At 37.4% G+C, this 24,788-nt stretch overlaps 1 protein-coding gene across 1 annotated transcript in view; it reads right to left on the bottom strand.

Annotated features, from left to right (window-relative positions):
• Window positions 1–20,371, bottom strand: part of itpr2 (inositol 1,4,5-trisphosphate receptor, type 2) — a 79,623-nt gene extending 59,252 nt beyond the window's left edge. Inside the window, exons 1-16 of the mRNA XM_066685771.1 lie at window positions 19,925–20,371; window positions 14,361–14,431; window positions 13,251–13,366; window positions 12,737–12,823; window positions 11,811–11,969; window positions 9,548–9,646; window positions 8,150–8,233; window positions 7,893–8,039; window positions 7,303–7,398; window positions 7,025–7,069; window positions 5,019–5,167; window positions 3,121–3,220; window positions 2,847–3,007; window positions 2,592–2,733; window positions 1,241–1,399; window positions 268–440 (exon numbers count right to left, since the gene is read on the bottom strand). Coding sequence (XP_066541868.1) covers window positions 268–440; window positions 1,241–1,399; window positions 2,592–2,733; window positions 2,847–3,007; window positions 3,121–3,220; window positions 5,019–5,167; window positions 7,025–7,069; window positions 7,303–7,398; window positions 7,893–8,039; window positions 8,150–8,233; window positions 9,548–9,646; window positions 11,811–11,969; window positions 12,737–12,823; window positions 13,251–13,366; window positions 14,361–14,431; window positions 19,925–20,016 — 1,880 coding nt within the window. The 5' untranslated portion in view covers window positions 20,017–20,371. The remainder of the gene's footprint in view (window positions 1–267; window positions 441–1,240; window positions 1,400–2,591; window positions 2,734–2,846; window positions 3,008–3,120; window positions 3,221–5,018; window positions 5,168–7,024; window positions 7,070–7,302; window positions 7,399–7,892; window positions 8,040–8,149; window positions 8,234–9,547; window positions 9,647–11,810; window positions 11,970–12,736; window positions 12,824–13,250; window positions 13,367–14,360; window positions 14,432–19,924) is intronic.
• Between the last annotated feature and the right edge of the window lie 4,417 nt (window positions 20,372–24,788).

The raw sequence follows: 24,788 nt of genomic DNA, 5'->3' as shown, positions 1-24,788 counted from the left end.
CGTTTTTTTTTTTTCACATTGTCACATTTTTTCACATTAATCAGCCAAACTAACAATAAAAAGCAAAAAGTTTAAAACCTGGTCCACCATCTCATGTCTAAACCAAATTACTTAAAGCATAAATATCTTTTTAATGTTTAAAAATTGGGTTCTAGTTTCAAAATAATCTTCAGCAATAAAGACAGTGTTCTTTAGCATAAATATTTGAGCTTGTCTACAGTGTCTGCATACACATTAAATAAATAATAAATGTTGAAAGAACCAGACCTGGGCTCACGGTTTTTGCGCAGCAGCTTGACAAATGTTTCAATCTCTCGGGATGTGATATGCTTCTCCAGCAATTTGCGGTTGTTGTGCAGCAGGGCAGTGATGGTGTCTTCTGCTAGAATCTCATAACCAATCTGAGACTGCATGATGGAGAACTTTTTGGCAATGTACTCCTGTCAGAAAGAAGAAGAAGGTTGGAAAATCAAACACTTCCACAGATTCTATAAAAATGGGCATAATCTTACATTTGAACCTTCAGTCATGTATAAAGTTGAATAAGTACAAAGCTTGTCAACTGTCTTCTTTAGAAACTGATCATATAAATTTCAATCATTTTTACATCACAAATAGTACATTTCAATTTATGTCTGAAAAAAATTAATAAAAATAATATTTATATATGTAAATATAATTATATAATATTATACAGTTTATACACACACACACACACACACACACACAGAGGTGCTGGTCATAAAATTAGAATATCATGAAAAAGTTGATTTATTTCAGTAATTCCATTCAAAAAGTGAAACTTTTTAAACTGGTTCAAACACACCTAGAAATATAAATCTAAATCTAATAACCGAATACCAACATTCTGCAACACTATTCTGTTCCAATTTGTTGCTCACAAAGTAAGTAAATTGTATCTGCAAAATATTAAAATACAAGATTGTATTTCAAAATAATATTTGGTCTTATGTTATATGACATGTTGCTTATAAAATGTATATGATGTTTTTCCCCCAGAACTGTGTTTTTAAAAGCACACACTGAAAATCTGAAAAATGTTCCTACAAAATTACAGTTTTTTCAAAGTCAAATTAAAAACATTTTGAAAGGTAGTGACCCTAAACTGGATAAGCGGTTACAGACAATGAATGAGGTGCCCAAACATTTGGAATTATTTACACTTTATTTAGATGAACAGAGGGTGTGTTAAGTGAGGTTTAACAACACTGGTTCTTGCCTGGTTTTTGCGATAATCCTGCTGCGAGTGCCGCAAGATCCTATAGCATAGCTGCAGCATGTATTTAAAGGGAGCATAGCGTTGGTCACCCAAATCCTCCAGCTTCAGTACAGGCCCACCCACTGTTTCTGCAAACGGAACTTTCAAAATGCCAAAGATCTGGGACAGAGACACAAAGCACATAATACATTTTTAAAGCAATCATAGTATATAGGTCTACTCAAAGGTAACCAAATACAGTGTAGGTTTATGTACTGCACCATTGAAGTATATAATTGTAAAATGCAAATATATTGTGGTGAAAGCTCATTTTGATTCATCCTGTAAGAGCATGGTAATGTTTATGGAAATTTACAAATCAAAAATACAGATGTTACTGCAGAAGGTTTTATGGCATTTTAAGGGGCATTATTTTCCCCGTTCACAACAGTGTATAATAAAACAATTTTTAAAAAACTCCATATTATGATAATATCAATATTCTGACTTGTCTACATAATGACATTATGCAGTTACGTATAAAATAGCATGCATTTATTATCTGAGTCATTTAGGCTCTTCGGTATGTACAGAATGCAGTATGCGTTTCAAAAAAGGGAGTGACTTCAGATGTGTAGAGGTGGTTTGGCTACAATCAGATGTACAACAAATCACAGCAATAAGTAAGATTTGCAAAAAGGCTGTAACAACAAATAGGGCAAACACAACTAATCTGTTTCACCACCTCAAGCAGATTCACCCAGTTGAATATGAGAAATTATCATTTTGTTTTATTTACTGAGAGGCTTTAGGGGTATTTCTACATAATTGTTTACATTTGCTGTACATTTGTGCACTATACTTTCTGAACTTTAGTAAAGTAGATTAAAATGTACATTTTTTTATACTTTATATTCATTCTGGGTAACCCCTCTACCCTAAATCATATAACCTCTCCTGGTGTTTCAGAATAGACTCAGATAGCATTTATGTTGGGAGAGGACTACTTGTACAACATTGGAAAGCTAAGTGTACACCCTATAAAAGTGTTTCTGGCATCCAATTCAAAATTGGCCAATATTTTTTATAAAACTGTAACAATTTCTCAATTTAAACATTTACATTTTTTGGGTATTAATTTCTATTAAATATAGTGTTTAAATGATATGCACATCATTGTCTATGTTTTTCATTTTTAAGCATAATTTTAAACTACCAATATTACAATAAACTTTATTTTACAAATAGGAATGTTCCCAAATGACATTATTTAAAACATTATGTTAATTTTAAGTTGTAAGTATCTTTTTGGCAATATTTTGGAAGGGGACAAAACCATTCTGATAAATTGTGAATGTGTGGATATGGGTACCTGTGCAAGAATGTTTTGCTCTCTCATTAGCTTCTGTCTCTCTCGGTTGGGGTTGGAGATGACCACAGATAGCACATCCTGTCCATTGTTGGGCACTTCACACACAAAGAAAATCAAGTCCTCCAGCAGCTTAGTCACAAACCTACACAATACACATTAGATGGTATAATTTCACATGACACTGAGATCACAATCTGAATAAAAATATTCTCATTACATAATACATAAAACAAGCACACAGGGCATGACACCTACCTGCGTTCCGTCAGATAGATGTTGCTTTTCTCCAGATTCCGCACAAAGGCTTCCAGCACCTTGTTGGCATCGTTAGCAAAGTCTAGGTCCCTCACCTCGGACAAGGGCACAGAGATGATGGCAAACGCCTCTTTGTCCTCCTTGGCGGGGCATGTGCCAATCTGGAAGGGAAGTGAAAAATTAACATCTTGGAACTCTAGCTATGTTTAACACAGAATATGGCTGCATTCTTAAAAGACAAACTTCAAAATGGCCTTTATACATGTTTACAAACCTTAAGCATAACTGGTCTCTCTTCCTCAACATCGATGGGAATGTTGGTGCTGCTCACCCATGTGTTAGTACACAGGTGCCTAAGCCTGACATAGGAGTTTCTGAAAACACAGAACCAGATCAAACATTTCAGTGGAATAATGCTTAAATGAATAGGCAGACAGAAAAAAATACTTTATGTGTAGACATGTTCCTTTAGCCTAAATTTAGTCAACCAAACCTTGCCCTGAAAATCCACCACCCAAGAGCTCAGATCCAACTCTTATCTCTAATATGCAGGAACCCCTGAGATCCTTTCTTACCTGGAACATGTATGATAGATACTATAGTAGATCTCCATGAGAAGAAAATGGAAAACACTTTAAGTTGAAAATGGCTAAAGATAAAGAGTGGTGGAAAAGTATAAAACATTGTGTGGTTAATTAGAATAAAGGGTCACAGCAGCAATGCTGCTACAAATTACACCATATCCCAAATTCATTTTATTCAACACTTGTTGTGTTGATCAAGAATGGAGAATTAAAATGACCCTGAGTTCTGGATACCACTCATCCAGTGACAAATGACCACAGTGACTGGAAGCTGCTACTCATGATCTGTCATTTAAAGGGCAACTACGCTTCCTGAAAGTGCTCCCAGCAGCCTGGTCCTGTACAGCCCACAGCTCTGCAGCAGAGCAGAGCCCCATCTGCAATGCCACTCCCACTATGATCCTCCTACTTTTGAGCATTTTCAAAGTACACTTAGAGGTTAGCTGAAGCTAGGGGGCTGACATACCTCTTAAAAAGTAATAATATGTAATATATTTACTTTACTAAATCATAAAACATGCAGAATGTATTATCAGAGAATATCAAAATATGCTAAATCAAAGCACTGGCATCTCTGACAGCAGTGCTTCAGCCAGTATGTTTTTTGTGAAGTGTCTGTTCTCGAGCGGAACTCAGTTTGTGGTTTGGCCTATGATCCTGCCCACTGTTCAATCCCCAGAACACGGGTTGCCAGGTATAAAACACAATAGCAGTCAAACACAGTGATTCTATATTCTCTTAGATTTTATCAGATCTAAAAAAGCCCCAGTATCCTTCTAAAAAGTTCTATGACCAGAGACATAGTAAAACAATTGTAAATATTAAAGATGCATTTCAAAGACTGAGACAGCTTAGAGCCCAGTAAAACTACAAGATGGATGCAGAGTTTCGAACCATGAATGGGTACGCAAGTAATTTCTGAAAAAAACAAATACAGATGCCTATGTATGGACTAAAACCAGTTGTTTGTGTGTTTTAAAAAAAATAACATGTTTTAAATTTTAAAAGCTATTTTTAGCCACTTTAGTGTGGAACAGAAAATTACAATAAATTGGCAAATAGCTTCATATTCTGGCCTATTTACGCTGGAACTAAATAAGTTTGAATAAGAAAACTGCAACTAAGAAGCAAATGTCTGCCTCCCAAAATGCCAATAACGGTTTAAGGGAATAAGGACTACAACATCAGCCTTGCCTACAGACACATTTAATGTGGGGGGAAAAAAATAAAATCGCAGGCACTCATTCACTTTTTCTGCTAGCATCACGCCTTCCGCTAGCATTAAAAAAAAATAAATAAATAAAAAAATAAAATAAAATAAAATATATATATATATATATTTTTTTTTTTTGGTTAAATGCACTTTTCTGTGTAAATATGTTGATTATGGCACTTTTATTAGCTATGAAGGTCCAAAGTTTCACATCTGTGGAAAAGGTGGAGGGGGCAGAAAACTCTCACCAGTGCTATGAATTTGGACTGCAATGCCCATTGTAAATGCTTGCTGTCACTATTACAGGTTGCTCTTTTAAGGCCAGCTGCAGCTGCCACCAATACTGTGGGTTATGTGTGGGTCAAGAAGACAAACCTAGGCACCAGACAGTCAGCCCGCTGCAGGGTGGTGGCGTCCAGTTCAAACAAGGAGGCGATGTCATTTCCATGAGGAACAGACACTAGGATGTAGTTAATCTTCTCCACTGCCCGTTTCTTTTTGGAGTACAGGGATTCGGACTCAGTCTGGGATAAAAGAACAGTCATTGTCAGGGACACAATCCATTTACTGTTTAATTTTATGCAAAATTCTGTAAGCAAAATTGAAAAATAAATGCAGTATTTATTTTGGTCTGGATAAAAATAAAGGCTTACACAAGCACATTGGAAAAATATTAAACTATATGAAGAAGGACACCTTATAAAGAAATGATGTGTGAGTAAATTAAGAGAACAAAGTTTGAATTTAGTGATATTTTATAAGATTCTGTCAGTATTATTACAAATAACAGTCCAGAACTCAACATGAAATATCTCACCTGTAAATACATACATCACTAGGATGAAATACACTCATGCACAGTATGACCTAAAAATTATATATAAGTATCTACAATGAAAATGAAATCTCATGTGCCTGTTAGAATTTCTGAGGGAATTCTACAAGTCATTTCTAGTCAAGACCTGTTCTGAGCTCATGAACACTAATTGATGGTACCTTCTTTTCCATCTACCTTGCTTATTTTTTTCCATTCTCTCTGTATCTGCTTTTCTCTTACTCTTTTCCTGTTTATCCCATATTCCCATACGCTCTATCATTTTGTTTCCTTTTTTCCCCTCTTTTATACATTCTCTATTTCTTTATTTTCCTCCTTTTCTCTTTCTCCTCTCTCACACTCTTCTTCAACCCCCCCCCCCTCTCCCCCCACACTCTCTCTCTCATATCTCGCTGCTCCAGAGAGGAGGACAGCATGTCTGCCCAGCTCCCACAGGGCACACAGATTCAGACATTATGTAAGAAGCCCCCTCCGTGTGAGTGGAGTGAGTGGGTGTTTGTGCATGCATGCATCAGTATACGTTTGTGTGTGTGTGTGTGTGAGAGAGAGAGAGAGAGAGAGAGAGAGAGAGAGAGAGAGAGAGAGAGAGAGAGAGAGAGAAAGAGAGAGAGAGAAAGAGAGACAGAGAGAGAGAGACAGAGAGAGAGAGAGAGAGAGAGAGAGAGAGAGAGAGACAGAGAGAGAGACAGAGAGAGAGAGAGAGAGAGAGAGAGCCTTGAATATGCTGGGCTGAATACCAATAATGCATAACTGTGTAAAAGAAGATAGAACTCCAGAGAAATTCCCCAGAGAGCAGAGAACAGAAGCTGAGTGCAGCGTGCTGAAGCAGGCAAAAGGAGGGAGGAGATAGACACACACACACACACAGAGAGAGAGAGAGAGAGAGGAGAGAGAGAATTACATAATGGTGATGGTGTGAGAGAGTGGGCAGAGGAAGTGCTGAGACGCAGTGCTGTGAAACACTGCCAGTCAGGCGCCACCTTGGCATTTATACACAGACTTTGAAACAAAACTACACATACACACCCATACACACTCACGCACACATGCACACACCAGACCTTTCATACTCCATCAACCAGTCTCTGTAAATGCTCATTCCCACAACTGTAGTTAAAACACATTGGTGAATTGGCCATGCATAAGTGTCAATAGTGTGAGTGTGTGAGTGAATGTTTAAGTGTGTGGTGCCCTGTGATGGACTAGTGCACTGTTTAGGGGGTTTCTGCCTTGCGCCCATTGATTCCTTGTAGGTTTTGGACACACTGCAACCCTGAACTAGAAAAGCAGTTACGAACATTGAAGGAATTAATAAATTAATTACTTATTTTAATAAGACTAATGTGAATTTATGTGAAATAATGTCACTGCATAGAAACATTAAATGAAAGTGGCTAAAAAAGTGAACTGATGAAAAGCACAATGCGGGGCAGAACTCAAACAATAGAGGGAAATATCTGGTCTGCCATGGCACCTGATGGAAGGGGCCATTTTCAAAGAATGTCATACTTTAGCAGTTAGCTCTCAGAGTAGAAGCCAGTCATACCTCATTTTTGGAATCCACACTTTCGTCTCTGTAATCAGGATTCACCTGAAACAAACAAACATACAAACCCACACACTTGTAAACTTTATTAAAAGTCTCTGAAACCAAAGCTTAATATAAGAAAATAACCACTGCTATGAGATTGGTAAGACTGCCACCTACAGCTTGACACCTGAAATCTCACTCTTCAAATCAGGAAGGAAACTCTTCATGCTGCATTCCATAAGCCACTGGCTATATAAAACTCCAGAATAAAAGGGGAAAGAAAAGTCTCATACCTCTGCCGCCAAGTATTTGCCTGTGGCCAGGTGCTTGAAGCGGAAAAGGCTGTTCCACTGACCAGCTCCACCTCTACAGGGGTCATAATGCACCACCTTAAGAGAATAGATGAAGATAGTTAATACATCAAATGTTAGATTTTCAAGAAGATACTTTATATATATTTTTAATAATAGTATACAGAGAAATATGTAACTTCTGTTTTGTGTTTAATTCAGGTTTTTGGCAGAAAGGGTACAGTGGAACCTTATCTCTTTATACAGGTTAAAGTTATAGATAAAATTCACAGCAACCTATGTAATTCTCAAGTTTTTATTTGCAATATCTGCCTTCAAAATAGAAGATTCTTGTTCACACATAGTTTAAGTAGCAAACTAAATGTAACCTAGTGTTTCTGTGGGGTTCAGGTGAGATATGTTCAGGGTTTTATATTGTACCTGATTGTAATGTAAAACATTAATATGAACAAGAAATAAAAAGTATTTTAATATAAAATACCCTTTATCGTAAATTTTCATAATTGTGGATCTTTTTTGTAATTTTTAATCATGCCCAATCAATTTTTTGTTTAGCCCTGTTCAGATCATACCTCAATTTCCCAGAGTGCTTTGGAGCTGGTGGCTGAGGTGGCTGATTGGCGGAGAGTTGTCCTCAGGAAAACGTGCTGCTGACTCTTGTAGTCATCACAGGTCAGAAACTTCTCCTGCTCAGCATGGAACAACCTCACCACATCACCCTGGGAGAGTGAGAGACAGAGAGACAGGGATTAGAGAAAGATACAAGGAGATTCATATCCCTGTGGCAGTGTGCCTGCAGTTTTTAAAGAATAATAAACAGAAGACTCACCCCTTTAAGGACATCTTCTCTGTAATCACTGAACTTCATAAAGAGATTGACCTTCCAGCTGGTGTTACAGTTCACAGAATTTACCTGCAAAACACATGAATCACAGTAACACACCAATGTTTGGAGTGTGAAGGTACATCACACACACACACTTCACTCTTCTGACTTGTCCTTATTTACAAACTATACACTATATTGCCAAAAGTATTCACTCACACATCCAAATAATTTAATTCAGGTGTTCCAATCACTTCCATGGCCACAGGTATATAAAACCAAGCACCTAGACATGCAGACTGTTCTACAAACATTGTGAAAGTATGGGTCACTCTCAGGAGCTCAGTGAATTTCAGCATGGTACCGTAATAGGATGCCACCTGTGCAACAAGTCCAGTCGTGAAATTTTCTCACTACAAAATATTCTAGTCAACTGTCAGTAATATTATTACAAAGTGAAAGTGAATGACAGCAACTAAGCCACATAGTGGTAGGCCATGTAATTGACAAAGGCGGGGTCAGTGGATGCTGAGGTGCATAGTGCGCAGAAGTCGGCAACTTTCTGCAGTGTCAATCGCTACAGTCCCCCAAACTTCATGCATCTTTCAGATTAGCTCAAGAACAGTGTGTAGAGAGCTTCACAACCCCTTTCTGTTTCAACATGACTGCGCACCAGTGCACAAAGCAAGCTTCATAAAGACATGGATGAGCGAGTTTGGCACGTAAGAACTTTGACTGGTTTGCACGGAGTCCTGATTTCAACCTGATAGAACACTTTTGGGATGAATTAGAGATGAAACTGCTCATCCAACATCAGTGTCTGACCTCAGAGTGTCCTTCTGGAAGAATGGTCAAAAATTTCCATAAAATCTCCTAAAGCTTGAGGAAAAACTTCCCAGGAGAGTTGAAGCTCTAATAGCTGCAAAGTGGGGGCCTATGGATTAAGAATGGGATGTCACTCAAGTTCATATGAGTGTGAAGGCAGACGAGCGAATACTTTTGGCAATATGGTGTATGTGGTCAAACATAGGCTTTCTTTAAAAAACCAGGCAAGTATAAACAGTAGTATTAGGGGTAGAAGTAACTTGACTTCAAGCATTTTGGAAGTGTGTGATGTTTCATGCATACAGTTCATACAGTGCTAATTAATTGGTTTTTTTAACTTCCATTACACATTAACTACCTTAACCTTAACCTTTTAGCTCGAATGAAACAGCTGAAAAAATTATAAAAATTGTGCTGATCTAGTACAAACAGGGTTGGAACACAGCTGTTTGGATTTAATTTCCCTATGAACTACTACTTCAGTAGCACTGGAAACGACATGTGCTAGAGAAGCCAGTTGGAGCTTTTAGAGTTTCACAATGTAGTGACGAATGTACATGGCTAGGAATGTCTGACCTCATTGCAGCCGTGGTTGTCCAGTAGTTCAATGTTGCTGGCATGAAGAGGCTGACCAGCATTTACAGGCATCAGGACCACTTTATCTCCCACTACCACCTAATAATGCACACAAAGAAGACACATTGAAACATGCTTCATCTCCAACATGTTTAAGGGGACTTAATCTAATTAACAGGAAATAAAAACATTACGATTTATCAAAACCTGTGACATGCAAACGGTGGCACCTGTCTTAGAGAGATTATAACAGAGAACAGGTTCAGCACAAGTGAAGAAATTCATTGTGTAAGAAATGTCTGGAATGCTTTATGAAATATAGTGAGACTCCTTTTGATAACAGGGTGTGACTAGAAACAATGGAAGGACTTGAAGCCACAGAACCAGTCAGTCAGGCACACACACGTCAAAACTTTCTTAGACCATTGGTTAATGACTTTTTAAACGTGAGCAAAGAGCCTGCAACATGTGCCCTTAGACCTTGTAAATGCTTCTTTTTCTACTATAGTAAAGAAGATAAGAAGGGTTGATACTTGAATTATTTATTGATTTATTATCATAAATGCTTATTTTAATAATTCCCAGCTGTCATTAAGGTTATTTTAATCAGATACTCCCAACTGTAATATCAAGCAACACATCCTTGAAATAAGTTGTTATAGTGGTTTATGTAGGCTTATGTCAGCTCTCACATAGCTTTATGTATAAAATCATACAATCAATCAATCAATCAATCAATAAATAAATAAATAACAGCAATGAAGAAAACAAAGACATCCTAGCTCTGGGTTCATAGACTGTGGAAGAGTGCTCTGTGCTCATTAGATTTTCCTTCATAAGACATCTCCATTTCTATTTGACTTTTACATGTATCCATCCATATATGTTTCTAATGGTTGATGTGGTGTTACATCAGTATCCATTAATACAGCATCCTACTTAAACACGTAGCTGGAGCTTAGTTTTAGGATGCTCCATCAGCCTTCCTCAGTACTGTGAACACACTTAGGCAAAATCATTTATTTGTTAACTACTGAACCTGTTCTTTCTCTGACATGCAGTCCAGGAAAGGCCAAAAAGTGACATAATTATTCTCTCTGTGCGCTCGAAATATGAAGTCAAACAGAAGATCAATTTTCAGCACGTGTCAAATAATATTGTTCTCCTGCAGGCAAAAGCTACAAACAAGGCATGAGGAAGTGGGAAATCACAGCGTGTGAACATGCGAATGGAGTGGTGTATTGACTTAAAGCTCGCTCTCCTCCTCTCAGCATACAAACCTGCTGCCTAGATCAACAAATGCTTTGTGGAGAGGAAGACGACCATGACAACACCTGAAATCACAGTCTATCATTGACTATCAACAGCTAAACAAATGGTGTCTGTGAAATGTGAAAGTCATATTTGTCGCTACATCTGTACTCTGGATAAAAATGACTGCTTTTACATGCACACAATCTGATTTTTTTCCTATCATGAGATTTTGGTAATATTCCGTTCACCATATTTACAAGCATGTGAATTTGAAATCTGGTCCTTTCAAATTTTTACCAATGCAATTTAACTTGTAATCATTTGATTATTAGTGTTTGTGTCACCATTTCACTCTTTTAGTATTGAAATGTTTATTATTATGCCTATTCCTGAAAAATCATTAATTGTTGTTTCCCAGACAGTGCGTTTTAAATTTAATTAATTGGAGCAAGTGTAGAAATGACCTGGAAACCTGTCTCTACACTGAATTTCTTAAAATCTGATTTTAACACTGGTTAAAAAAATAAGTTTGATTAATTAGGTAACTGCAGATAATAATTACTGGTGGGCATATAAAAGCACTCAAAATTACAGATATATTATATTACTATATATATTATATAGAGTGATGAACAGTCAAACATTTGCATGAACAGGAATGCTCCTGGAGTAGGAGGTGAAGTGGTAGGACACATGCTGGGGAGCATGCTGCACACTTGTTCTGTGAAATAACTCTACAGTGAGGACACTACACACACATATGTGCAAGCACTTAGTGTGCGACAATCTGTTAATATACCTTCAGACTTTGGCTGCTGAAACGTCAACAGGAGAAAACAGAAGATTCCTGTACATTTACAGAAACATAAATTCTTACAATAAAACTTGCGTGTCTGAGTGTCAGTTGTTTGAGAGAGAAACAGAGAGAGGAGAGTATGATAGTTTAGGAGTGAATGAGCAAGAAGGATGAGTGAGGCAAGAGAGAATAGGATGGTTGGATTCTCCTTACATTGTCTCCCTCACTGCGGAGTTTCCAGAAAGGCTGAATGTAGAACCAAGAGCCCTCATTGCCTGATGGGTCGAGAGACACACGCATTGCATTTTTCTCCAACAGAGCAGGCAGACGCTTATTCACTGTCAGGTATTTATTACTCTTAATGTGCAGCAGCTGGAACACACACACAAACACAGATTCCCCCAAACAACATCATGAATTTAATGAACAAACACACAAGGAGTTACAAAAAAGACCAAGCTTCAACATGGACAGTTACTGTTAATAATTTATAATTAATTAAAGTTATACTATATTCATTTAATGAAATAATCCAGGGTTTTAAATGGATCACCTTTAGCTCTGAGATGGTATTTAAGGGGATGCTTCAGTGATTTAATATGAAGTAGATCTCATAAAATAAACTCTTCTCATAAATATCCATTTAAAATATGTTATGAGTCCAAGACAAAGCTGATGGAGACGACTATGAGGGCTATTTTGTTAAGTATTTTACAAATATGTTTAAAAAAAAAAAAAGCAACCTGTAAACCTCTTTCATCCATTCATCCATGTTTCATGATCTGTTTCATGATTTTCTCTCTTGCCCAGAGCTGAACAAATGACTGCAACTTTTGGTTTCACCCAAACAAACATTTTGCCATCTGAAGGTGTGAAAGGGACTGCGAGGTGAAAAGTGTACAAACACTTCAGCGCTTTGAAATGAGCTTGAAAGTCGTGTTCTTTTATAAGCAAGCAGGAAAATGTTATAAAGTAGCCAGCCCAACGCATACATCAAAGTGTCAAAGAATTGTTTCACCCTGTCCTTCTCTTTCTAACACAGTGCTCTTGCAGCCTTGGCTACAGAGCACAAACAAACAGAATGTTCCTGCATGCAAGGAGGAACAGAATAGTTGATAAGCAGAGAGGCTGGGCTGCACCTGTATAACTTGGCTGTATTTGACCACTTCACCGAGCAGCTTCTTGTTTTCTGTCTCATTCTGCTTCTGTTCCAGTTCTGCTGCATGCTGGGAAATGTAGGGGAAAAGCATATCAGCCATCAGACCAGAAATACACAAACAATGGTGTGACAGACCTGTGCACCACAAGCTTAATTTTTTTTTAATGAAATATTTTAACAATTACATTTTCATTTATTCCTCACAAAAATATAAAAGTCAGATTGATTCCTTAATTAAAGTTCATTGCTTACATTAAATTACATCTGATTATAATTCAACTTCTATAAAAGTTTACATAGTTCCCATTAATAGACTACCCATGATTTGTTATTCTAGAGTTCCTCTTAAAAATGTTTTTACTGATAATCACAATGCTTGATTGCTAATATAAATCAATAACAACAGATATTTCATTGCACCTAAATACAGGTGTTAAGGCTGTGTGACCACTGGAGGTGAACTTACAAACTGGTATTCAACATTAAACAAGTACCTGCAGTTTCTTAAAGAGGTCCCCCTCTGTGTTGGTTCCTTGCTTTCCCTGTTTGGCCTTCCAGAACTGTTTCTGTGCCGAGTACCGATTCATAGGACACACCTTGAATAGGCAGTCTGAAGAACATTGAGGAAATCATGAAGCATTTTAAAACCCAATAAACAAAATAACAGATTGTTTTGTTATACAAGCATGGGGTGTGATATAATTAGCAAATTGATATGACACTTAAATTGCAAGCAGTGTTTTGTACAAGTTTCGGTATAAAATGCATTCGAGATTGCAGCTGCTTTTTCCCAGGACAGTATCAGGCTGATGATTATATGCCTAAAATTGTACTGGTTACTTTTGTTTTTTAACTAAACAACTTCAATCTTCAAAATATCCACAGACAACCTGTGTGGAACTGTGTTTAATCGACATGCTCAGAGAACACGGTGAATGTTTAGAGTGCGTTTTTATATACTTTATAACAGCTATATATATATATATATATATATATATATATATATATATATATATATATATATATATATATATATATATATATATATATATATATATATATATATATATATTTATACAGCTTTATTTAAAACTAACAAACAGTGTATTGTATATTTCTACTGCACACAACTACCCAACTGAAAAGACAATGGGTCAAATTATTCTGCATTAATTAGTGGTTGTCTTTGGCTAAGTCAATGATATGAATCAGGTCCACAACTCCTTAATGATAGGACTTTAGATTCCACCACTCGTGCCAGCAGGACTTCCAACACAATTTTTTCCTTTTATTTGTTGACAGCAATACTGAACTAAACCAAAAACACAATGAACAAAAAATGGCAAATTTGCCTATGCCATCCCGCTCAGCATTAAAATGACACAATTATTATGAAGAAAATTATGATGAAAATGACCAGATGCAAAATATGAAAAAATATATACAAATATAAATTTATATATACAATTTATTTAAGTGATTATCACAATGTTCAGTTCCTCTGAATCAGCATCAGCCACTATTATTCCAGGTCAAACAGACCTTACCGCACACATGGGTGTTTCTCATATATTCTGCTGGAAGAAATTCCCTAAGGGACTTACCTCTGAATTTCTTTGGAGGATTTGCCAGGTCTCCAGCTGCAGGCTGTACCACACACCTATCATCTACCAACCTGTACGAAAAACACATGAACGTGTGTCACGTTTAATTTACAGACACATTAATTAAGCCATAAAAACACAGAAAATAATAAATGGCTGAAACAGGACAACAGATATAATCATCTCACAATGGGAGTTGTAAAACTTCAGTTCTTTGAGAAAGAGCCATTTCAGTAAGCAGAACCAAAACCAACACGGCATGAACCCCTACGTTTTGGCTTATAGCCCTGATTCAGCAAAAACCTTTAATGGTTGTTAAAATGAAAACTATAAAACATATTCCTCTTTCCAAAACATACCATAGTTTTCAATGCAAAAATGTCTTCTGGGTGTCAAAGATGGTAGAAAATTTCAGTAAACCTCAGCACAGAGTGGTTTTAACAGCTTATTTAAAGATCCTTTGTTGTTCTCCTTGATATTACCAACATATCAGCACACAGGGAAAAGAACACTAGCCCAGATCATCACCGCCTTCATGCCTAGAGCCAGCAGAGCAGACAGATGGTGACAGAGTACTTTCTAATCACACCATACACTTGGGCCTTTCTGTTTGAGACAGAGGAGCCCATTACACACTCATATACAACACGGGAAATTACTTGTGTCTGCGAAGACTTGATAAAGCAAAGAATTTTAACCCTGACCTCTCCAGCTGCTAAAGAAACGTTTCTCGCCTCTCAGTGACGGTGCCAAACCTGCCAGCTCATAAAAACAGGACATAAATGGTCATATAAAAAGACGTCCATTAAATTATTAGAAGCAATTAAATGACATTTATTAATAACATTTCTGAGCTACCAACAGTGAAAAGCCTGTCTGTCTGTCACTTCCATGTCTTACTTGGACAGCCTTGTTAACATAACACTGTAACACTGTATAACATTCATTCATTGTCTGTAACTGCTTATCCAGTTCAGGGTCGTGGTCACTGTGGAATAAATGGCTTATAAAATTCAGATAAATAAGGGCTCATATTAGTCATATTAAGTCACGCAGGAGTCTGAACTGGTCTAAATCTGTCCAACCTCTAGCATAAGTGGACAAAATGTTAATTGGCCAAAACATCTAATGATAACACCTGTTATAATTACATATAATCAAAAATTCTAATATTATTTTAAGGTTGTGTTTCCATGCTGCATTAAACATTGCCCATCCCTGTATTCCAGAGAAATTAAAGCATTATCATAATCATCACCATCACAACTGTTTTCATTAGCAGTCACCCACTCTTCTCCTGGTTAGGTAGTTCAGCATCTATATAGCATCATACGATTCAGGACTCCAAAACCACTTACAGCCCACTTACACAACCAGCCACAAAGCAGGAAGACACCAACAAGCAGTGAGGGGTTGACAAGCAAGAGTGTGATCTAGAAACACACCTTAACATACCCCCTTCAAATGGATCTCCAAGCTAGTAACTTCACAGAAGGCGGCAAAAAATCATTAAATGTTAAATCAAGTTAATATAAACAGCTTTTATTATATTTATTTGGACTGTTTTTAATTTTTTCCCTCAGTGTAAAGAACAGCTGCTGTGTTTACTTTGAGGAATGTGAAAACTGAAAAACATGGACATATATGGACGTTTTTAGGACAATACCAGTATCATAGGAACTGAATTGCTTACTAAAAAAGTGACAGATATGACCTCATTTCATAACTGGATGAAAAACAAATTAGACCTATTTTCCTAATTGCTTATAATACATTCCTCACAGTCTCACATACATCACTAGGGGTTTGAGTACGACGTGCTAGTTTCAAGTTATTTTTATACACAGCACACTCCCATGCCCTTGGCTGATATTTACATAGGAACACAGCTTATCCTAATTTGTCCCGTCATTCTCTGCCTAATATTGACCTCCAAGGGAAGGTTACTTACCTCCAATAGTAAAATTGGTACATATTAAATAGTACATATTAAATAGTACATATTAGATTTTCTCTGAAAAAAGGATAACAAAGTCTAGACAGAAAGAGTGAGCTCAGAAGCAAATTCTATCCAAAAATGCCAACTTATCCATTTACAATTCTGTACACTTCTGTTCCACACATTTTAACATACGCGATATGAAATTAAATTGACCTGTTAAGTTTAAAGGGACAAAAATGCAGCATTAAATCACCTTTACCAAAAAAGCTTTCATTTTTACTGCATTTTAGTTTGATACTTTGGAAACCTTAAACAATACATTAAAATAAATCTCTATAAAAAGTATAAATATGATAACTAATTCAGCATTGTGCACACAGCACTGCACACTAAAATCAGTTTAAGCATACAGATCTAAATGAATATTTAAAGTCAAAATGTCCTGTGGTATTAGTAATTTTATTACAGACATTACATTTTATTGTTTTATTTGGCAATGTTCAAACTTCCTGCATTTCCTCTATATGTGAGGCAACATCTTTAACAGAGGTAAAGGATGATAATAGGATGTGTAGTATTGTAGTGAGTACGAAAACAGGAAAAGTGCCAATAGACACACTTCATGAGCTCATAAACGACTAGCAATCTCCTCTTACATGTAAAGCAGTAGAGCTCTAAAACTCATTATGTTTTTTTAAATGAGTAATTGTACCTTTAGAGACTTGACCTAGCAGAACCGGTTAAATATGAACTAAATGTGGCACTTTTGTGGCACCAACACGTTCATTACAACTCCATTTTGTAGATGAAGGAGTAGATATGAGAAAACAACAGGTAACAACAGGTAAAAACTGGCAAGAGCAGAATTCTAGCAAATACAGATATCACCTTTAACATAAAAACAAACATGCATTATCTGTACATTATTAACATTTGTACTATTGTAAATATCATAAGGAACTCTAATTTACCATGAAATCTTGTGTCGTAACATTCCAATACGTGCCAAAACCAGGTTAGACATGTATCCTTACCACTTTTCTTGAAAACATTTTAAGTTCCACAGTAAAACATAGAACATTCTAAAAACTTACCACAAGTTCCACGGAAGCCCTAACCTCAAACAGATATCAGTGTAACTACACATTTAGACGTCTCTCCTTATGGATCTTTATTGTATGTTCTGGCACAGAAGCCCAAAATCTCATTTCTAGGGCAATGAACATAACTGGTGGCACTTCTCGCACACTGTACTCCCATATCCCGGCCCCTGTGTCATTCACTCACCATGCTCTGTCTGCAGTGTCCAGCATTTGAACAGTGCAACAAAGGTATAGAATAGTATAAAGAGTTATCCCTATTTAAAATTAATATTTAATAATTAATAAAATTTAATAATTAATCATTTAATACTTGATTCAATGTAAAACTCTTGATAATTCTTCAATAACCACAGCATCCACAGCAACTTAATTCCAAGCTACTGGGTAAATTCCCACAAACTACACTATGCAGTATCACCATTCTTCACCAAAGAAATAGACTTTTATTTCTGAAGCCACAGAGCAGTCGTTTCAACTGGTGCAGTCATGCTGCAACCTGCAAACTCCAAAACTGAAGCATCTCATGTTGAGTATGAGTCACGGCATTTGAAACGTTTACCATTAAGAAAAGGATTTGAAAGTTTAGGCTACTGCTTCTTCAGAAAATATAATTTGTGAGCATCACCAGAAGAATATGCAAATGGTTTTCCAAGCGTTACAGGCCATAAATATTTAAGATGTGAAACATTATGGTTTTTTTAATGGTTATACCTTTCTTTTTGTTATAGATATAAGCAGTGTTTAGAAAACACTACACAAGAGGACATTTCATTGCACTGGCAACATAAGGCTTTCATAATGTGCATTATATGGTAGATATGCCAGGGCATTTTTATTTTTAACAATGGCCTAATGTTGCATTAGCCTACATTTATATTTTAATAAAAATGTGGACACACCTGTGTGGGATTAGCAAATTAGCAAAAATATGTTTTAAATTAAACATGATTATAATATTATTAAGGCATAAGGCCTTAATTGACTCACTGAGACTAGTTACACAGTTCAAGGGCTGTCAACACATGATGAGAGTGCCAGAACTACTATACTGGCACAGGTAAGAAAATTAAGCTAAATGACAAATACAGAGCAGATCAAGGTCAGACAAACATAAGATTTTTGATTGCAATTTCCAGTCTGTAATATCACCAACGGTGCTTTTCCACTGTATGGCATCAACTTGACTCTGTGACCTTTTCTCTGATCCACTAGCGCAGTTCCCCCACAAAATGTAACCAGTGACCTCACTAAACCCAGTGTCTAACAGGAACACTGAAAACCATAACAACAGTGGCAGTAATGGGGTCCCGCTCTTGCTCTTGCCCCAGCCACCAATCCAAGTAGCTTTTGAACCTGTTCAAAACACCGTGGGGGAATTTTACCAGCTGCTGAAGTAAGTGGGATGAAACCAAATGTGACTGTTGCTGCAACTTTTTTTTTTTTAATTTACAAGTGGCTTGTGTGTGCTGGAGGTCTGCATGTCATGGTGACCGACAAGTCTCTCTGGCCAATCAGCACTCTGAAAAGTCTACATGTCACATTCAGTAACTACTCAGTTCGCTCTGTACCAGGAGCAAGCAGGGACTAAAAGAAGTACCAGGTTCCAGGGACCAGGCACCAGATTTGGCTTGTGGAAAAAGCCAAGCCAAGTAGGTTCTTTGCAGAGGAGAAGTGCCATAAGTGATGGCAGTTAGGGGGGAGTGCAGAAGCCAAGAAAAGGACTGGAAGAACAAGAATACATTGACTCTAACTGCACGTAACCTTGCCAAAAAGCCAAAGCAAATCCCAGTAAAAAACCTCCACAAAGCTGACACAGGAATGTCGGTGCAGTTTTCTACCGTGAAGGGCTGCTTGCACAAACATGATCTGCATGAAGAAGTCACCAGAAGAAAACCATACCTGTAACCTTATCAGTTCTTGAAAAAGAAAAAAAAACATCTCAACAAACTAGAGACATTTTGGAAGTGCTATGGACTGATAAAGGAAATATGGAAAACCTCTGACTACAAAGTTTGCAGACTGTTATATCTACCAAGTACTTACATTCACATATGCCACAATTTCTTCATAGGTTTTAAGTATAAAGTAGTTATGCATTAAACATGGGGGTGATAAAAAAAAAACCTAACTATTCTGCAGCAGAATTATGTTAACATGTATTTAGCCTACTTGAAAATAGATCATTATTTGGTCAAGGGTGCCTAAATTCAGTACCCATTATTTTAGCTGTCCTTGAGAAACGTCTCACCACTAGACATGGATTAAAGGTCATAAAGTGATTGTAAAGCAAGGTGCGTAAACAAACAGGCAACTTTGCATTCCTGTTATGTGATTTGAATGCACTTCACTCACTCAATGGCCCAGTTGAGTTCAGTGCTTCAGGCCCACTTCCTTATTCCAGTGCTAGATGCTACATGTCTTTTTCTGACTTCTCTGAGGTGTTGGACATTGTCATTTTGTTTTGGCAGAGGTCGTTTATTTTTAAGTGTTATTACATGTTAAGTGAGAGGTGAACGTACCCCAGTGTGCTGATGAATCCATTGACAGTACCCTCCGCGTACAGAGACACGATATCCCCAATGTGGAGGAAACTAGACCTGTGTTCTGACATGTTTCCAGCAGACGTTCCAGTGTAAGAACTAAAATCCTGTGGAGAAACTGGGTTTCAGTGCACTTCCAGCTGTCTGAAAGTCTCCCCTGTCGAGTCACAGGCTCAGTCCATTTAGCAGAGGGTGGACGTACTCTGTCTGACAGGAAAACATGGTTTATTTCTTTCTTTCTCTATCTTTCTTTCGCTCTCTCTCTCTCCCACTCACACACTTTCTCCTCTGAGTCTCTCTCTCAATCGGCGACTGAAAAGCTGCTGTAACTAAAGGTGTTCAGTGGCGGTTTTTCAACTGACGCTTTTCTTCATGTTACAAAGTTTCTTCCTGTGCGACAAACAGAACCCTTTTCTCCCCAGTTCAGCGGCTCTGTGGGGGAGGAGACTGCTGCCTTTCGGGGCTGAACTGCCTCCGAAATGAAGGAAGTGATGAGTCTGTTGTGGTGGTATGTGAGTGAACTGAACAAGCTTGAACTTCGGCAGTATGAGACATACTCTGGGTTAAAAGGGAATTGCACTTACTTTTTATGAATTTCTCTATAATTAACCCATTACGATGTACGCAACGCTGTTTCGAAAGATTTAATGTGTTGTAATCCATTCTAGAAATACTTATCAAATCCGAATGGTTTACAACAGGGGTGATAGAAACCCCTGAAGACCTCTGAAGCATTTTCTAAAAACATTACATATCTATTAGTCATAAAAGCAATTTTAAGCTAGAAGCGTTGTGTATAGTTTTCTAATGACGTGGACTAAAACTATTAAAAAATAATCATGGCAGGGATGTTCAGTCTAAGCAAATAGGGCCCAAATAATAATATGTAGTCTAATTCTATTGATGTACTCATGAAGGTTACCTGGTGATTTTTGACAGTATATAAAATGGCAATATTGTTTTGCATGGTTTTGCATTTCCAACAAAAAACCATTTCACATAACAGCTCTGGATAAATTTGCTTACATTACAGACATTTGGAAAATCCGTGGAATATCCTCTTTAAGTCGGAGGATCAAGCCCTTTAATAGCCCTTTTTTGTTGCTGATAACTAGTTGTGAGTGAAGGCAGAGATGTGCAGTGCAGAGTGCAATTATGAGTTGTGTGGGGGAGGAAGAGAGAGGGGAGTAATTTACAGCCGCCACAATTTTACAGTGGTTTTGTTTACTTCATCTATATGAATAAAAAAATAGTTCCCTGAGGAGGGTTTTTTAAAATGTCTCAAAGACTAAAAGCAACCCCACCCTGAGAAAATGAACAACAAAGCCATGAAGCCTGTTTATTCAGGTTACCACTTGGTTAATTTTATTCTGTCTGAAGATGACTTAAAACATTACTTAAAAACCTGAGCATTAGTTTTGACAGAAAGCATTAAATAAAGCGGTCAGTACATTATTTAAACCCATAGTTTAACCAATAAATCAGCCAATGTGGTGGTGGTTTTGTTTATGATATATAATTAATTCATTCATTTTCTGTAACTGCTTATCCCGTTCAGGGTCGTAGATCATATATAGTTATTAGCAATAAAGCAACAAAATGCCATCTCAACCCACTGAATTACTCTGTGACACACAATTGTTTAAGTTTGTATTTTCACAAGTGTCACCTTCCTCACTTTAGTTGAGGTATACGTACCTAAACACGTATACATGCTGCCATCTTGTGCACAGCAACATAACTACATCCAAACCACGTGGGTTCGTGATAATACATTATTTATTTTCCACAAGAAGGCTGACCACAACCTAATTAAGTAAATGCATTATCAGTTTTAAACGTATTTTCAACTTACTGATACATGTTTGACGTTCCACTGCATATTTACATGTTTCTGAGGATTTTTGGTATGCACTTTTACTAATCTAGTAATTGTTTTAAAGTGCTATTATAGTGTCACTGCAGTTTATGTACTCAGAATAAATTGCATTAGGTATGTAAAATAAGCTTCACCTATGCTTAAATTGAGATTTTATAATGTTCACTTTTATTACTAATACAGTTTTGTCTGATAAACACACAGCTTGACTGATTTACAAGATAATGGGCCCATTGAAAATTATATATTGGATCAAAAAAAATGCTAGAATACTACTCAAACATCATAGATTACTACAGCATCTTACATAGAGGTGATAAAAAATTAATATATGTTTTATAATAATTATAAAATGTTTAATATTAAGAGGATTCTATGATTGTGGTACCATTTCTAGTTAACTGATCTGATGTATGTAAATTTAAAATATGTTTTAAGGATAGGTAAGATGCCTATAACCACAATCTATGGTCATAAGTATTAATATACATTCATTCATTCATTATCTGTAACCGCTTATCCAATTCAGGGTCGCGGTGGGTCCAGAGCCTACCCGGAATCATTGGGCGCAAGGCAGCAAAACACCTTGGTGGGGGCGCCAGTCCTTCACAGGGCAACACAGACACACACACACACATTCACTCACACACGGACACTTTTGAGTCGCCAATCCACCTACAAACGTGTGTTTTTGGACTGTGGAGGAAACCGGAGAACCCGGAGGAAACCCACAAGGAAACGGGGAGAACACACCAAACTCCTCACAGACAGTTACCTGGAGCGGAAATTGAACCCACAACCTGCAGGTCCCTGCTGTGCCACCGTGCCTCCTAAGTATTAATAAAATAATATAAATATTACTAAACAATAAACATTAAGTATGGCAACGTGATCCTGCAAGTTGTGTTGCTATCTCCAAGGTTCAAACCCTACCTCAGGACATAGTCTGTGAGGAGTTTGTTGTACTCTATCCATGTTTGCATGGGTTTCATCTTGGTGCTGCAGTTTCCTCCCTCAATCCAGCAACACAGTTGATAATTTCAAACAGTCAATTGACTGTAAGAAATTGTCCACTGGTGTGAGTGTGATGCCCTGTAATGAACTGGCGCCCTGTCTAGTGTGTGTTCCTGCCTTGTGCCCAATGAATCCATGTAGACTATGAACCCACCACAACCCCGAACAGGAAGAAATGGTTCTGAAAATGAATGAAAAAAAATAATAATAAAAACGAACAAACAATAATGCATTATGAAATCAGTCCAGTGTAAATATTCATTCATTCATTCATTCATTATCTGTAATCGCTTATCCAATTCAGGGTTGCGGTGGGTCCAGAGCCTACCTGGAATCATTGGGCGCAAGGCAAGAATACACCCTGGAGGGGGCGCCAGTCCTTCACAGGGCAACACAGACACACACATTCACAACTACAGACACTTTGGAGTCACCAATCCACCTACCAACGTGTGTTTTTGGACTGTGGGAGGAAACTGGAGCACCCGGAGGAAACCCACGTGGACACGGGGAGAACACACCAACTCCTCCAGTGTAAATATTTGAAATATTATTATTTAAATTAGGGCGGCACGGTGGCGCAGCAGGTAGTGTCGCAGTCACACAGCTCCAGGGGCCTGGAGGTTGTGGATTCGATTCCCGCTCCAACTGTGAGGAGTTGGTGTGTTCTCCCCGTGTCCGCGTGGGTTTCCTCCGGGTGCTCCGGTTTCCTCCCACAGTCCAAAAACACACGTTTGCAGGTGGATTGGCGACTCAAAAGTGTCCGTAGGTGTGAGTGAATGTGTGTGTGTCTGTGTTGCCCTGTGAAGGACTGGCGCCTCCTCCAGGGTGTATTCCTGCCTTGTGCACAATGATTCCAGGTAGGCTCTGGACCCACCACGACCCTGAATTGGATAAGCGGTTACAGATAATGAATTAATGAATTGTTTCAATTAATATTTATGTGGGAACTAATTAAAGGTCTCATGCTAAAAACATCATATTTTATTAATCATTCTTCTTAGGTTCATGCTTAATTTGTCAGACAGCATTTATTCAATTATGTTAGCTGTACAAGCTCATCTCTAATATATATCTGGATTACTTTCCCTAATTTCAATATTGCATGAACCAAATTACCTGACAATCAAGAAATGAAGGAAAGGATGTTTCCCTAACATTTTTTATTTATTTACTTTTAGTAATATTGCTAATAGTTCAGGTGAGGTCACTTTGAATATTCAAAACTGTTCGCCAGATTATACATTTAAAATTTATTCTTTGCTTATTTTTACTACTATATATATATTCGAATTAATAAATATGCCTTTAATCTTCACCACTATATCTGCTTGCACCTCTGCTGGTCACCTGCAGCTCCAAAGCCCCAGGATTGGTTCCTTAGGTTTATGATGTAAGAGACCCTGGCTGTCCCAATCCATGTTTTTGAGACTGGCTTTGGAACCAATTTTAAAGGTTCAGCCATGGCACTGACTGCTTATTTCATGCAGGCCAAGTCTTCTAATATCCAAGAAACACACGGACATGTTAACAATGTAAAAAATCTTCATTTGGTCTTGAGGGGTCTTTTAAATGTGGCCACTTACACCGCTGTCTATGAAGAAAATAGTGAAGGAAGCAAGAAGGAAGGTCAACTAGTTACTCAGCAATACCCTCTGATGCAGTTCTGGAAACTGATTTAAAAAAAGAACTGCTGAATTTAACATACTAGGGAAAAATAAAACATGACACATGGATTGTGTGATAGCGTATATAATTTATTTATAAGTATTAAATTCTAGTAATACAGACATTAATCCAGAAGTGACCTTAACATCACTAAAAGAAAAAAAATTAAAGTTTGGTACACGACTTCCCCTTCAGCAGGTCACGGTAGAAGTGAATAGAGGAAACGTTGAGCTGCTGAAACGTTATATTGTGTCTCTGAGGTAAAATTTCATTCACAACACA

Source organism: Hoplias malabaricus, chromosome 11, assembly GCF_029633855.1.
Source record: "Hoplias malabaricus isolate fHopMal1 chromosome 11, fHopMal1.hap1, whole genome shotgun sequence".
NCBI lineage: Eukaryota > Metazoa > Chordata > Actinopteri > Characiformes > Erythrinidae > Hoplias > Hoplias malabaricus.
This window is presented reverse-complemented; position numbering and strand designations above follow the sequence as displayed.